General features: G+C 35.0%; 1 protein-coding gene across 11 annotated transcripts in view; it reads left to right on the forward strand.

Annotated features, from left to right (window-relative positions):
* PDE1A (phosphodiesterase 1A) overlaps positions 1-14,349 on the forward strand; it is a 327,820-nt gene extending 313,471 nt beyond the window's left edge. For all 11 annotated transcript variants that reach the window (XM_078451127.2, XM_078451124.2, XM_078451125.2 and 8 more), the window contains 2 exons: positions 8,538-8,654; positions 11,763-14,349. In XM_078451127.2, coding sequence (XP_078307253.2) covers positions 8,538-8,611 — 74 coding nt within the window. In that variant the 3' untranslated portion in view covers positions 8,612-8,654; positions 11,763-14,349. The remainder of the gene's footprint in view (positions 1-8,537; positions 8,655-11,762) is intronic.
* The last annotated feature ends 597 nt before the right edge of the window (positions 14,350-14,946 follow it).

The raw sequence follows: 14,946 nt of genomic DNA on the forward strand, positions 1-14,946 counted from the left end.
TCTGATGGTCCTTAGTGAGTATTACAAAGCATTTGTTTTTCTTTCTTGAGCACTATTTCATTGTTATGCTTAACAATTTCAGCTAATTCTGTCTTTACCATCATTTTAGTTGGATCACTCAGAATTTAGGACATATATTGGTTCATACACAGTTTATGCTGCATTTATATACAAATGAATAAATATAAGTCCTATGTCAGTGTCTATGTTTCAGTATATGTTTTCAGTGTACGATATTCTTTTCCTTAAAAATATATTTCTATAACTCTCCTAAACTAGAGACATAGTCAATATAAAGTCTTATAAATAGTAAAGGGAAGAAACTTAACCTCCAATGAGTTAAGAATTGTTCTGAAACCCATATTCAGCCAAAAATGTCTTCCTATACTTTGTCATAGTGTGTATGAGCTTACCAAATGTTTCTGAGTTAAGGAAATTACTTATGATATTTATATTAAATTATAAAAAATAGGATTATATTGTACATGACCATAACTTATGAGATACACACATAAGAAAAGCTTAATGATTTTCTCAATGCTTTCTCAGTAGATTAAGGATTGATAGAATGCAGTTGTACCTGAAAGTTAAGTTATTACCTACATAAGGGCATTGGTCCCTCTAACTCTATTTCTTCAAAGAATTTGATTTTTTGTTAGGATTATTAAAATACATTACTAGGAAGAAGATAAAAGAAAAGGAAGTATAATTATATTTTTTATTTTTAAAATAAGTCACAGATTCCATATTATTTCTTTATATAATATAGTCCTATATCCTAATACTTGTATACTATTTGTTAGTAGACAATATTAATGTCCTTCAAGATAGCTTCTTATTAGATTCGGAGGGTATCTGCTCTACTTGAAATCAACTAGAATTGAGCTCCTTTAGAACCCCGGCTTTTTAGGCAATAAATCAAATGGTGAAAAAAAAATAAGTTGAAATAGAAAAAAAGGTGGGGGGGGGTGCTGGGTGGCTCAGTCAGTTCAATGTCTGACTTCAACTCAGGTCATGATCTCGCAGTTCATGGGTTCGAGCCCCATGTTGGGCTCTGTGCTGACAGCTCAGAGCCTGGAGCCTGTTTCAGGATTCTGTGTCTCCCTCTCTCTCTGCCCCTCCCCTACTCATGCTCTGACTCTCTCTCTATATATATATATAATTAAAAAAAATTAAAAAACTAAAAAAAAGTAAACGAAAAAAGAATCATTTGAGTATCACAACTGATGAATGCAAAAGTCACAAAAGGTTTTAGGAGCAAAAGTAAAATATATTGAAAATTAAGAAAAAATATCAATTATATTTATCTTCTTAATTTTTCCACAATTCCTACAAACATGGATAATTATAAATGCTAAGGTACAGTTTAATTATTCCAACTCTTAGATAATATTGTCTCAAGGTTTTTTAAATGAGTATCCTTTTTTTTCAGAAGCAAAAATCAATTCAAAGCATTAACTTTTCCTGATCAGTAAACATCCTTAAACAATACCTCACATATGGTGGCAGCTCTAATGTGACCAAAAGACTTGGAGATTTCATTCCACTGCTGGAAATTTACCTGGCCCTGTGAGAGAAAAAGAACCTGTTTTTTTGCAGATTGCACAAGTGGCATCACTAACCACATAAATAAAAGCTACAAATTCTTTGGTTGACATAGTTCAACTGCTATGGCTACCCCAGCATCTTCATGCTTTCAAATATTGGTTTAAATGACATTTTGTAGCATTTCTCCTTACTGAGATAATATGTTGAGTGTCAATAAATTTTCTTTGAGCATCTAATCACTGTGTCATCTGCAATAAAGCTTGTATTTTCACTTTGATGTCCCTTTTCTAAAACATCAAGTATTTAGGTAATATAAAGGTAATGTGACTTCCATAAACTCATTGTGTTTTTTAATTAATTCTACCATTTTTCTGAACAAATGTCTTAATAGTTCTCTGCCATTAAATAAACATGACTGATAAAAATTTTAAGGGACAGATATTTTTGAAAAGTGTTTGCATTATAGTAGGAGTGAACAGCAAGAGTAAAATGGCTTCATATACTGTTTTTTCGGGGGGGGATTTGAGAATGACTTGTACAATATATAATTCCATTTGTCAGATTAGCCCAGTTATTTCCACCCTGAAAAACCTGTTGTTTTTTAAAACTGCTCTTATATACTTTCTTTACTGTGATTCCTTAACAGTTGACCTAATGGTTAATTGTAGTTGACTAGTGGGAACACCCCAATTAATTAGTTAGCTGAGACTGTCCTTGTGTTTAATATTGAAGAACATATTTTCACGAAGACATTTTTTTATTCTTATTCTCTGTCTCTGCCTTTGGAAAAAAAGGCTATAATTTACCATGATATTTAATTTCAAAGATAAGGCATAAACTCATACTAAGGAAACACAAAAACATAGCGGCTATTAAATAAACTATACCCAGGAAAGCTGCATAGTGTACAGTTAGGATCTAGAACTCTGGGCCTCGACTATCTATTCAATTCTGGTCCCATCACTTACTTGCTATGTAACCTTGAGCAAGTTACTTAATCTCTCTGTTTCAATTTGCAGTTTTTAAAGTGAGGATCAGAAAACTTATGTCTATCTCAAGAGCTATTGTGAAGATTAGATGAGTTTATACATATAAAGTATTTAGAACTTAGTGTTTTCTACAGTAATTGTTATTACTCTCCTGGGCTCATATATGTGCCTCCAAACTACATGGAGATCTTATAGAAGGCTTCCTTAAAGAAGTATATTATGGGAAAACACTGCTTGATCATAACAATTTGATATGAGATAAAGCTTAACTCATGAGAAAATATGCAGTGGATCAATTCCATCAATCAAGTGGATGACTCAGTAGGTAGCGCATACAACTCTTGATCTCAGGGTTGTGAGTTCAAGTCCCACACTGGGTGTATAGATTGCTTAAAAGTAAAATCTTTTTTAAAATATCAAGTGAATTGATGTATGGTGATTTGATCTTGACTCTTCTATTACCTTTCCATTTTTTTTTTATTTTAATGTTTATTTATTTATTTTTATATGAAATTTATTGTCTAATTGGTTTCCATACAACACCCAGTGCTCATCCCAACAGGTGCCCTCCTCAATGCCCATCACCCACTTTCCCCTCCCCCCCACCCCCCATCAACCCTCAGTTTGTTCTCAGTATTTAAGAGTCTCTTATGGTTTGCCTCCTTCCCTCTCTGTAACTTTTGTTTATTTATTTTTGAGAGAGAGACAGAGCATGAGTGGGGGAGAGGCAGAGAGAGAGGGAAACACAGAATCTGAAGCAGGCTCCAGGCTCCAAGCTGTCAGCACAAAGCTCGAAGCAGGGCTCAAACTCACAAACCATGAGATCAACACCTGAACCAAAGACATGTAATTGACTGAGCCACCCAGATGCCCCTCACCTTTCCATTATTAATTAATCCATCAAAATTATCTATAGAGTATCTCTCCAGAGTATGTCTCAAATTCAACCAGTTTTCTGCAGGAGTGAGTGAAGGAATGAAGTGGCTTATTCTGAATGGTGGGTATAGTGGCCCAATTGGAAAAGCTGAACATGAACAAACTTTATCTAAATACTTTCTGTTGAGGATTCTGCCACTTAAGTTACTTGCCTTTATTTTTTCTTGGCATACAACCTTTTAAGAAAAAAAAATTTTTTTTAAGTATCCTGCAGACCTAAAGGCCCCAAAAATGAAGAAGAAGAAGAAGAAGAAGAAGAAGAAGAAGAAGAAGAAGATTTTAGCTAACCCAACAAACTTAGTTTACAGCAATTCACTTCTTTCCTAAAAGAATCTATTAACATTAATATTTTTACTCCTCAAAGTATGCCTGAGTTTAGATGAATTATTCTTCAATTCTGAGTTTACTCCTTCTGGGACTCTTGCTCATGGTTTGGCTAATATAATGTTCCCTTGTTAACTATAGGAATCTAGGGATTTCCTAGAAATCATGCAAAAAAAGATTTATAGCTGAAATTTTGTATCTTTTTTTACATATATTTAATTTCTATGAAGAAATTATGAAAAAATAAGGAAAATAAAAAATAATCCAAGAGATCTCTTCAGTTAAAGTTTAAAATATAAGCCTTCAAGAAGAAATGGTGAAAACAAAAAATCTGATGTTCAAACTTCATTTCCATAACCTCTTCAAAACCCAACCTAGGCCCATTCTTTAGCAAGACAATTGGTAGTGAGTAAGCTTGGAAGCTTTGACTAATTTTTATTTGTATCAGGAAATTTTTGTGGAAGTAAAGAATTCAGTACAATAAACTCATTACTCTGGACGTGGGATTCGTTCAGAAGAGTCCTACGTTCCCATCCTTCCATCTTGGGCTAGGCTTCTATAACATATGCGGAGCAAGTCTGCTGATTAAAAAAAACCCAGAGACATTGGTAAGAAATAGAAATCTCATCAAAGGAATTCAACAAGAATAAGATAATAGTTTTGGCATTAGTAATGTAGAAATGATAAAGCACCTATGATTTATTTTAAATAAATTCATCTCCATCATGAGGCTAATCCTGTTATATGAGTCTTTATAGATTAGAGATCGTACTACTCCCCACAATTCTAGCTAAATGTTGTGGATCAATAAAGTGCTGTGTGACTAATTGCTTAAAGTGCTTTTATTTTAAAGCATGTATTTACAATTTATAAGTGTACTTTAATAGGAGCAATTTGCATTATGACCAAGAGAAGCAATTTATTTCACTACTACTTAAAGAAAAAAAAAACTACAAGTAGATGAGACACTCTTCACACATCCTTTCAAATAGCCTCTCATCATAGCCAGCCTAAGTTAGATAGGAGCATGTACATAGGAGAGGAAAGAAAGTAGCATGGAAGGCATTTTTAAAGAACACTAGCCTTTTTCATCCCAGGTTAAAGGATAGCTAGATATGTGAGACTGATTTCTATTTTGGCTGATTTTTGAACCTTAATCAAGATAGCTACCAACTAAGCCCTCTAAGACTTATGACTTAAAGCTAAGTAAGATGGAGGAAAAAATTACTTGTTTGGGGTTTTGGTATCCCCAATTCAACCAGTCTACAAATTTGTCAAATAATGTTTATAGTCTATTATCAGGGACATCTAAAGACTCCTAGAATTTTGGAATATGCATACCACCAATATTTGCCGAATATGCTTTCTTAGCAGGTATCTAATTGCTGATAATTATGTATTCAGCTTGACGTAGATTCAAGTGGTTTTTGTCTCCATGGGAAAAATGAAGAACAGAATCAAAGGACATACGCTTTCCTGACTCTTCTCTAGATGGAAACTCATACAAAAACAGTCTTCTCTTCACTAAAGAATTGGATCATAAACACTAAAAATTAGGAAACTTGTGATGTTTGCAGTCTTTAGGTTAGAAACAATTCATTGCTCTTGGTGTGGATGAATATGCAGGGAAAACAGTGCAATTTGAGATCCTTAACATCTACAGTGGATGGTTGACTATAGTGTTGCAGGGTGGAGAGTTGGAAATCATCAAGACAAAAATTATAATAGGGTTTTCACTAATTTACAACTTTTGGTTTTTTAAGAATAGGCACCTCAGTCACATATTTGTGTTGAATTTTAAATTGAATACTTTCTCATTGCTCCTGGAGTCACAAATCTCTATTATCTCTCCTCCATGGTATAGCAAGAAAACATTTGATTCTTTCTTGCAGCACTTTGCTTTGAAATTCCCCTGAATATAGGATTTGGCATCTGAGTCCTTCTTAGTCTGTCTCCTACTGTAGGTTTTACTACACAGAGTGGCAGTAAAAAGAGTTTTATTCTTTAGAAAATGCTTCTCACAATTCTTGCTATCAAATTATTCATCTCTGAAGAACTGAATTTTGAATCCTAATAGCTTGTCAGAGCAGGAAGATGAAAAATAGCATGTTTACACTTCTCAACTTGAACCTTTGCCATTGTTGTTTAGGCAACAAGGAATGCTTTCACTCTTTCAAATCCAATAGAAATTTGCCCCTTTGGGTCTGGGAGTTAGCACTGTGCAACCAAACCCTTTGGTTTAGTAGTGAAGTACATGACTCTGGGGTTGAATGCCTAGCTCTGCTCCTTAGCTGATATATAAACTTGGGTAATAAAAATTGTTGGGGAGATTAAATGATAAAATGTATGAAGCATTTAGCATAGTGCTTAGCACAGAGTAAATATTCCCTAAATGTTAACTACTCTTTTTGCTGCTGCTGTTAATATTATTATTAATAATAATAAAATTTGTCATTCTTACTCATTAATTTATACTCTTTGTTACCTAGATCACATATGATTTAATAAACAAATAATATAACAACACATTCATGTTAGAATACATATAGACTGGTTTTAACAAGAATTTTAGCTTGTAATTGCTGTATTGTTACCATTTGGTGATTTTGTTCCATATCCACTTTCATTACTGGTAAGTTCCTTTTCCTTAGTGTTTTTTGCCCATTGTAAAAGTTTTTCTCAAAATTTTGAGAACCAGAGAATTACTTATATTCCTCTTTTAATTCAGCCTGTTCTTTTCATTCTGTTCTGTTCTAATTTAGTCCTAAGTAACAGAATACTAAATCAGAAGTTTAAGCCATGAGTCTAAAATGTCAGAAATAAAACCTGTGAGATAGGAATTTCAAAGAAGATTCAAAGCCAATTATAGGATGCTTATAATCCTTACCCAACTCAAACAAATGAAAGGGTCAGGTTGTTAATGGTTGAAAAAGGATTTGCGAGTAGAATTTCTTTAACAAGCTATCAGCTATTGGGAGAGGTGTAGAAATGCTTCCCTCTACGTCAAATCAAGAGAAGAGAGCTGCACCAGGACCCTCAGGAGATATTGGGAATGGAGTTTCGTTTAAACATGAGATCTAAAGGGTTAGCTGGTGACAGATGAGCCAAATGAGGGGAATCTATGTAGGTTTCAGTCTTTCCTCAAGTAATTTATGGCAACAGTTGCTTCGTGAGTGTTTCATGTGATTCAGATGTGGCCCATCCCTATTTGGAAGGATGAAAGGACCTTAGCACACGGAAGCTAAAGATGCAACTATAAATTTCCAGGGGGCTGTCAACATTGTAAATAACCAGAGTTTCATGTGCCCATTGCAAGGTGGTGAGATGTCTCCAGCCATGGTCCCTGGCAAAGAGTCCCTGAAGAGCCCATGAATGTGCTCATAGAAGAATTAGTTTTCAACACCTGCCAGGTCTAGTGAGTGTGGAGCCATCCTACAGTGTGCTGGTCGAGTAGGAGCTTGGCTTTTCCTCTCAGCCCTTTCTCTCGCTTGCTCCAGCTCAGGAGTTAAGGTGGCCAATTGGGGAAGAATGACCCAGAAAGAAATACCAACCATGTGTCCCCAAACGCACACCATTTCTGGACTCTGCCACAAACTCAAGGTTGGAAAGGGATCTTCTATGATCTTTGTTTGATCTTTGTTTTAAGATTGATGTGCAATATAGGTGACAAGACTTTCTAATGTTGGTTAAGACTTGGGCGACTTCACGTGATCAGGCAATGTTTATATTATGCAAGAATGATTGCAAAAGTCATGACACTACCTGAAAATTTCATCCTGGGACAGAAGATAACTTTCCCTTTTTGAGTGTTTTAAAAAGAAAGCAGGAGACAAAATAATTTTGCTTCATGAAAACACCCCATAAATCTTATATGTTCATTAATTTTATAACCTCAATAAAAAATCTGTTGCAACTGAGATGACACAGTCTTACAGTATATATAAAAGGAATTATCTCAAAGATAACTGGTGTGATGCTTAACTTGTTAGTATATTTTTTATCTAAGTTCAAATAGAAAGAACATGCCATCATATATGACTATTTCCTGAATATTAAGGTATTTTGAGTAATTGGCTCAAAATTGAAATTGGTTATTTTATTTACTTTCTTTTCCATATAATAAGACTCTTTTATCTGTACATTTCTGCTTTATGTTTTTATTTTTGATAGATTAGATTCTAGGCAACCTCTTTAGAAATGTTGGCATATTTTCCATGTTAATTTTTTTCTTCAAGGTATATATAAATGGTGAGTGATTCAGAGACTGTAAATTCCATTAGTTTGTTTTGGCAGATCATGTCTTATCTTAAAAATTACTATTCTGTAATAGTCATGTGTTCAAATTCTTAGCAACTACGCCATGTATGGTAAAGGACACTGATCAGTAGAAGGGTTGTTTGAAACAACATGTTTTGATTTAAAAATATCAAGAAAAAAACATGCACAATTTTTATGTTTGACTTAGTAGATGTTTAAGCATGTCTCATGAGTTTCAGTTCTGTATTACCAGATTAAACTACAACTTCATGACGTTGTGTAACTACCACAGTGTGACCTGCTGTGCTCTTTAAATGCACAGTCTGAAAAGAACGTGTTTGGTAACCGTGGAGAAATGTGCCACAAAACCCATTGCAAAATGGAGTCTTCAACACTCACTATTTGCTTCAGATTCCTGACTTCATGAGGTTTTTTTTCCACAGGCTTATTTTGTTTCCGTTCATCTGTTTGCTTGTGTTTTAGGTGAACCTGATCTTCATAAGAACTCAGAAGACCTAGTAAATGCTGAGGAAAAACATGCTGATACACACTCATAGGTTTGAAATACCTTAAAGGCTTCTGTCATGTTAAACATGAGAGGTAATTTTATTTTTTAGGCAAGAAACATAATTTTTGAAATGAATGGCTTGTAGATATCATTAGAGGCAAAGTTACCTTATTTCAATGCCCTCCTGGAATCTTTAAAAAGAAAAAGTTTCTCCTGTTTTCTGAAGCAAAATCTTAAATATTTATTTTTTCAAAGAATTTAATTTGTTCATCAATAAAAATTATACTTAGTGAGACCTTTTAATCCTTTAAATTAATAATCTGGAGGCTGTGGAGAGGTTTAATCCTGATTTCTCTTCCTACTTCACGTAGGAAATATGAATGTTCACATTGGGTGATAACAAGGCAAGTACATATTATGAAACAGACATCAATATTTGCTAAAATCTATAGACATTTGTTTGCATCAGTGTTTTTTTAATTCAGCTTCTGGGGTCTGATTTTGATCTACTAAATCATAGGTTGAATTATAACTCTGGGAATGATGCCTTGGAAATCTGAATTTTTAATAATCCCGTCTGTTGGTAATTCTGTACACTATAGTTGAGAACCATTGTCTTGGGCCTACAGAGGAAGTGCAAGCTGTTAGAAGGGAAGGTTGTGTAATTATAGTGGAGATGTCTTAGTGTTTCCTTTTACTTTTTAAGTAAGAAACAAACCCCACGTGCTATAATGAGTCCTGTTCTTGGGGGTGATGGCCGCAAGAGAGAAAATGCTGAGTGCCATATACCAAGTCGTTGAAATGTTATCAGTAGCTCCTCACATGTTGCTTTAGATATGAAAGAGTTAAACTGTGGTTAGATTTTAAGATGATTTATCTCTCAGTATTCTTGAGTTGGTTGTAAGACTGTCTTTTCTTGATAACAGTTTCCTTAATACCAACTATCAAGTGTCCGTCACTGTGATCAACATCTTACATATATAGTATCTCACTTAGTTCTCTTAACAATTTCAGAGTCGGTGGTTGTGATTCCTATTTTACATATGAAGCTTGGGTAGATATCAAGCCCACAAAGTGGGTGTTCAGCAACTAAAACCGATGTATGTCTACATTTAACAATTTTAACATATTGTCTCATATTAGCTACAGCAATTTCTTTTCATCCCTCCATCCAAACTATAAATTTATTACTTTAGAGCTCACAGCTGTTTCAGAAGAGTCCTTAAGTTCTGATGACATACAACATACCCTCAAAGTATGTTTTAGGAAAAACTAAATTCAGTGGAGTATTTATAGATGTTGTAAGTACAAAAAGGTTTCTGTCAAATAAATTCCATTAGAAAACTGAGTGAAACAAAATTAAGCAAGAGTCTTCATTCCTACTCGATGACCAGTGCACACTAAGTAGCTTCAAAAGAAAAAAGTTAAAAATCAGCATTTCTTATGTATTTATGATATGGAACTGGAATATTTATGAACATTTTCCAAAAATTGTGTGTAGGAAACACAGGTCACCAGTACATTTGTAAAGCTGACTATTTAAGCTGTGAAGATGTCTCAGGCAAAAAAAAAATTATCTATAAAATTCTGGCATCTCATCAGTAAAAGACTTCAATGGGATTCAACTGGAAGTTACTGAAGCCTCTTTTTTTGTTTTTCAACTAAAAAGGCTCCAAAGCTGGAAAGATTTGAGACCCACTCAAACTAAACAGTGGTATTTAAACTCAGGCAAGCTGTTAGACATTTTTTTTTTCCATCAGCACTAACTAAATCCTGTAGTTTTCCTCTCAATTGGAGAAAACTCTGCCTTTGGAGCACAGTCTTCCAGAAATCATGGCCTTCAATAGGTGAAATTTATATGCCTTCAAGAAATAGGCAGGTCTCTAATATAAAGGAAGTAAAAAACCAACAGGAGTGGTGACAACTGATAACTATGACTCAGGCCCACTGTCTGAAAGGTGAGAGCAGTGGTCAGCCTTGGAAACTTCTAGAAAGGGCACAGCACACCTGACTAAAGGCTGCAGCTAGCCAGTCTTTGCATCCAACATATTTTCACCATGCACTAATTAGGAAAAAATCTTTCCATTTTTAATGTTGACTCAAAAACTTTTTGAAACACTATGTAGACCAAAATAAATATGTGTGAAGGTCAGATTTTGCCTACAGGCTCCTAGTTTGCATATTAACCACACCTTCTTTGTGACCTATAGCTACTCTTTCACTGGCAGCCATCATGGAAAATTTACATCTTATGGAAGCCTGGCTATATCTCTGAGAGCCATTGCCTGCTGCATTCTCAGTGTGTGGGCCCCAGTATGAGATACTTTCCCAGGAAACACGTCTAATTCAACGTGCACCATGATGAAGCCCCATAAATCAATGTGCAACACTACACTTAGAGCAAGAAATCAACCTTTGAAATCTACTTGTAACACTGTTGTATAACTTCGCTACTATTTCTAAGAAATTTCTATCCACAAAACTATTTTGTTTTGCTTACTTTTTGAAAATGATTTTGTTAATTCAAGTGAATGAGATTGGAATTGGATGTACAATGCATTGCTGCTTTATTATTTCAAAAGATTTTAAAAGGTGTGGACATATAATTTATTATACTGTCTTCTTTGAAGGATATATCAGAGGTTTCTGGCACTTCAAAAGCAAACCAATATCAGATTTGGTACTCATTGGGAGGGAAGTGTTCCCTTTAATGTTGAGAGTACTATCCAAGAAGAGGTCAGAACCTAATGTGTTGTGGTCTAGATTTAGTTTTGCATTTGCTTTGTTTGACTTCCACACTGATTTGAAATATCTTTTTGAATATCTTTAAGCAGGACTTACGCTCATTAGTTCACCACAGTCCTTGTGACTCTACTGGTTTCACATTCACACAGGCCCACTTACCTCATTTATACTGCCTTCCAGGCTTGTTTTTAGCTACTTGAGTTTGTGACTTCTGACCCAAGGAATCCAAATTTTTGCTGGAATTAAAGAAATAAAACATACACACACACACACACACACACACACACACACACACACACACGAAATAACAGGAATTCCAATGGGTATAAAACAAATATATACTATATACTGATAAATCCTTTATTTCTGACAAGGTATATGAAGCCCAATGTGATATTACCACACAGTAATTGATGCATGTATATGACTAAAACATGATCTTCATTTTCATTTAGATTTTATTTCAGGATAATGAGAACGGGACAAAAACATCCTAAATCCTCAACTTTCCACAAAGCGATGTTCTCCTTTTCAACACACACGTGGATCCAGCCATTTTAATGGACTCCTATATAAGGAACTAATAAGAAGAACATAAATTCTGAGCTAGTAACTCTGGCCAAACAAACACATTCAAAGTTGCCATTTTTCTTGGTCAGTGCTTCTGCCATTGTCTTTCCTCCAAAAGACAGTCTTGGAGGAAATGTGTTGGTTGTTTTCATCCAGCTTTTTCAATCAAGTTAAGGAAATTTTTAAGACAAAAGTTGGATAGTTTAAAATTGTCATCACTTTGAACCGGTAATAGTATAGGTGACTATGTGATACATGTGCAAAAGATGAGGCATTTTTAAAATTAACTTTCATATGTATTGTTTTATGCAGAGTTGTGTAATTACAAATATTTCAAGGTTTTAAGTAAAAGGAAAGCAAAACAAAATTAGGGGCAAAAATTTTTTTGTAGCTCTGAAGAACAGGCTAGATTGTCCCTCTTTTAAATACACGGGAACAGCATGAGGGGTGGAGCTGTTCAGAAGCTGTGGTTGAAGCCCCATGATGACACTGGAGCTTTACCCTGGTCCCACAACCTAATGACCACTTCGTTGTAACTGTCAAGCTGGGAAACTGCAGTGAAACCTGTCCCTGGAAGCACTGGACCAACTTGCCTCCATCTCTGTGGTTTCAGAGCACTGATACGTCACCCACACGGGCGTCATCACAATGCAAGTCACACATTACCTACGCTCTGGGATAACAAGAACCTCCAGCCATTTTTGGAAACAGATGTTAGTGCTCAGAATGGAATTTGCCTTCTGGGGTGTTGATCCCATTAGGACACAACAAAATATATTACAGGCCAAGGGATAAGTGACAAGAAGTGTGTGTGTGTGTGTGTGTGTGTGTGTGTGTGTGTGTGTCTGTACTCAAAAATATCTATGAAGATGGAAGCCCACACTTTTCTGTACAGATAATAAGATAATAGTATTGGGTGTGACTTTATAATTTTCCTACAAGAAACGAACTGCAATTCTTAGAGACTCTGCTTCCTTGTCATGTTTTGCCTGAGCATGTGCAGAGCCCTTCCTTTGCTCCAAACTGAAGAACTACTTTTATTTGTTATTACCTGACAAGAAAAGTCAAGCACAATTAGGTGTTGTAACTTTTCACTGTGCGAACACGTCGATGATCCTGCGATGAATCTGTCTTTGTGAAAGGTAGAAACTGAATGGAAAAAAACAAGAGTAGCCATCAATTAAAGAATAAAGTGAAGGAGGGTCCATCCATCCAATGAGTTTTCTGTTGCACCTGCTTTTTTTCCTGGGTTCCATGATGCTAAGCAATATTTTAGAAATTGATAGAATCAGAAGCTTTTAAGTCTGAGTGGTGGGATTTTATAACCCACAACTTAGATCTCCTTTAATGTGTAAGCCATATTCTATATGCATATTAGGTATGCATCATTCTAATTTAAGATATATTTATGCATAGACTGTGCATAAAATGCTTTTAAATGTTCTGTGAATAAGGTCCTTAATTTTTGTTTCACCTGAATCTTGTGTAGAACTGAGCTAAATAACTGAATTGTATCATAGACATTATAATGCAATTGATATTTTAAATGTAAGCAGTACAAATTGATCTACGATGATATGTTGGGGGAAATTTATAGATATGTACATCATGGTGACTTTTTGTCTTTTAAAAAAATGGACTTTTTATTTCTATTTATGAAGACATTATAACTACTGCTTTCAAAGTCTTTTTAAAAGTAGCTATTTACCAGCTAGAAAATATTCTGCATTTAAAATAGAATCTGACTATCTGGGAAGTGTAATTACTTTTGTTCTTATTTGAGCCAGTTGTCTTTCGGGAAAGCTAGAGAATCTCTCCAGGGAGAAGTAAATTGAAACATCGCTTCTCAATTGTCATAGGAAACTTGTCTATTTTGTTTCTATTGATAAGATCTATAGGCTTTGTTACGAAAACAAAAATTGAGAAATATAATGAATTCATCAGTGTCTGTATATGGGCTTTCACCTAATTTCCCAGGTTATTTAACTTATAAAGCACTGTGACTGAATTTCCAGAGGGAGTGGAGAAAACACGCTCCACTTCAGAAGAATTGTCACGCTGTTGATACGCTTTTTCCTTTTCTAATCTCCCCTCCTTTCTCCATTCCCTCCTTTTCCTCCCCTGTTCACTTCCCTTGTTCTTTCTTTTCTTCCAAGAGGGCTACTAACTAGTGCTGACTAGAGGGAGTGGGCGTGGAGGTTACTAGTGCCCATCCCCCTGCAAACACCAGGGATGGGTGAGAGGGTCAATGAGTCAGGCCGCTGCATCTTGGATGTCCTGCTTTGCATTTTTATCCTCAGCTCCACAACATATATTCAACAATTTCATGCGCCTTTTTATTTAACCAGTAGCTGTTTTAATTTTTAACTTGACAAGCTACAATTCTTGTGCTTTTATTCTACTGTAGTTCTCTGTATTTCCTATTACATATGATTGTTAAATAAATCATACTTGAGGGAAAATATTGTGAAACATTTGGTGTCTGATATAATTCAATTTGGTGGGGCATTGAAAAGTTGGAGAAATCAGGAATACCGGATAGATGTGAGTTTTGATATGTTCTGTCAGAAAATGATTTTTGCTCTTTCTTTAATAGAAGAATTCATTGAACATTTATTATTTACAAGCTCCTGGCTAGATGCATGTTGCATATAGGAATCTGGAAACCTGAATCTTTTCTCTATAAACTTTATATCTTATAGCAGAGATAATTCATACACATAAATAACCAAAATGCCACACAGAAAAGTAACCAGGTGCAAGTAAAATGCACCTGTGGATATTAAGGAGGGTAAAAATTGCATCCATCTTCAGGGCTTCTAAGAAAACTTAGAACAGCTTGCACATGAGTTGATACTTACTTAACAAATAATAGCAAAGCTCATGTTCATTGCCTATTTTCTATGAGCAGCCCCTGTGTAAACACTTAACACATATTATCTCTAATTCTCAATAATCCAGCAAAGTGTGTATTGACCTGAGTAGGGAAATCAAGTTTCAGAGAAACAGCCTCATTTAGGCCATGCAGGTCCCAAGTGGTGGACTCCAGACTGGATTTGCTTCTAGGTC

This window comes from Panthera onca, chromosome C1, assembly GCF_046562875.1.
Source record: "Panthera onca isolate mPanOnc1 chromosome C1, mPanOnc1 haplotype 2, whole genome shotgun sequence".
Lineage (NCBI taxonomy): Eukaryota > Metazoa > Chordata > Mammalia > Carnivora > Felidae > Panthera > Panthera onca.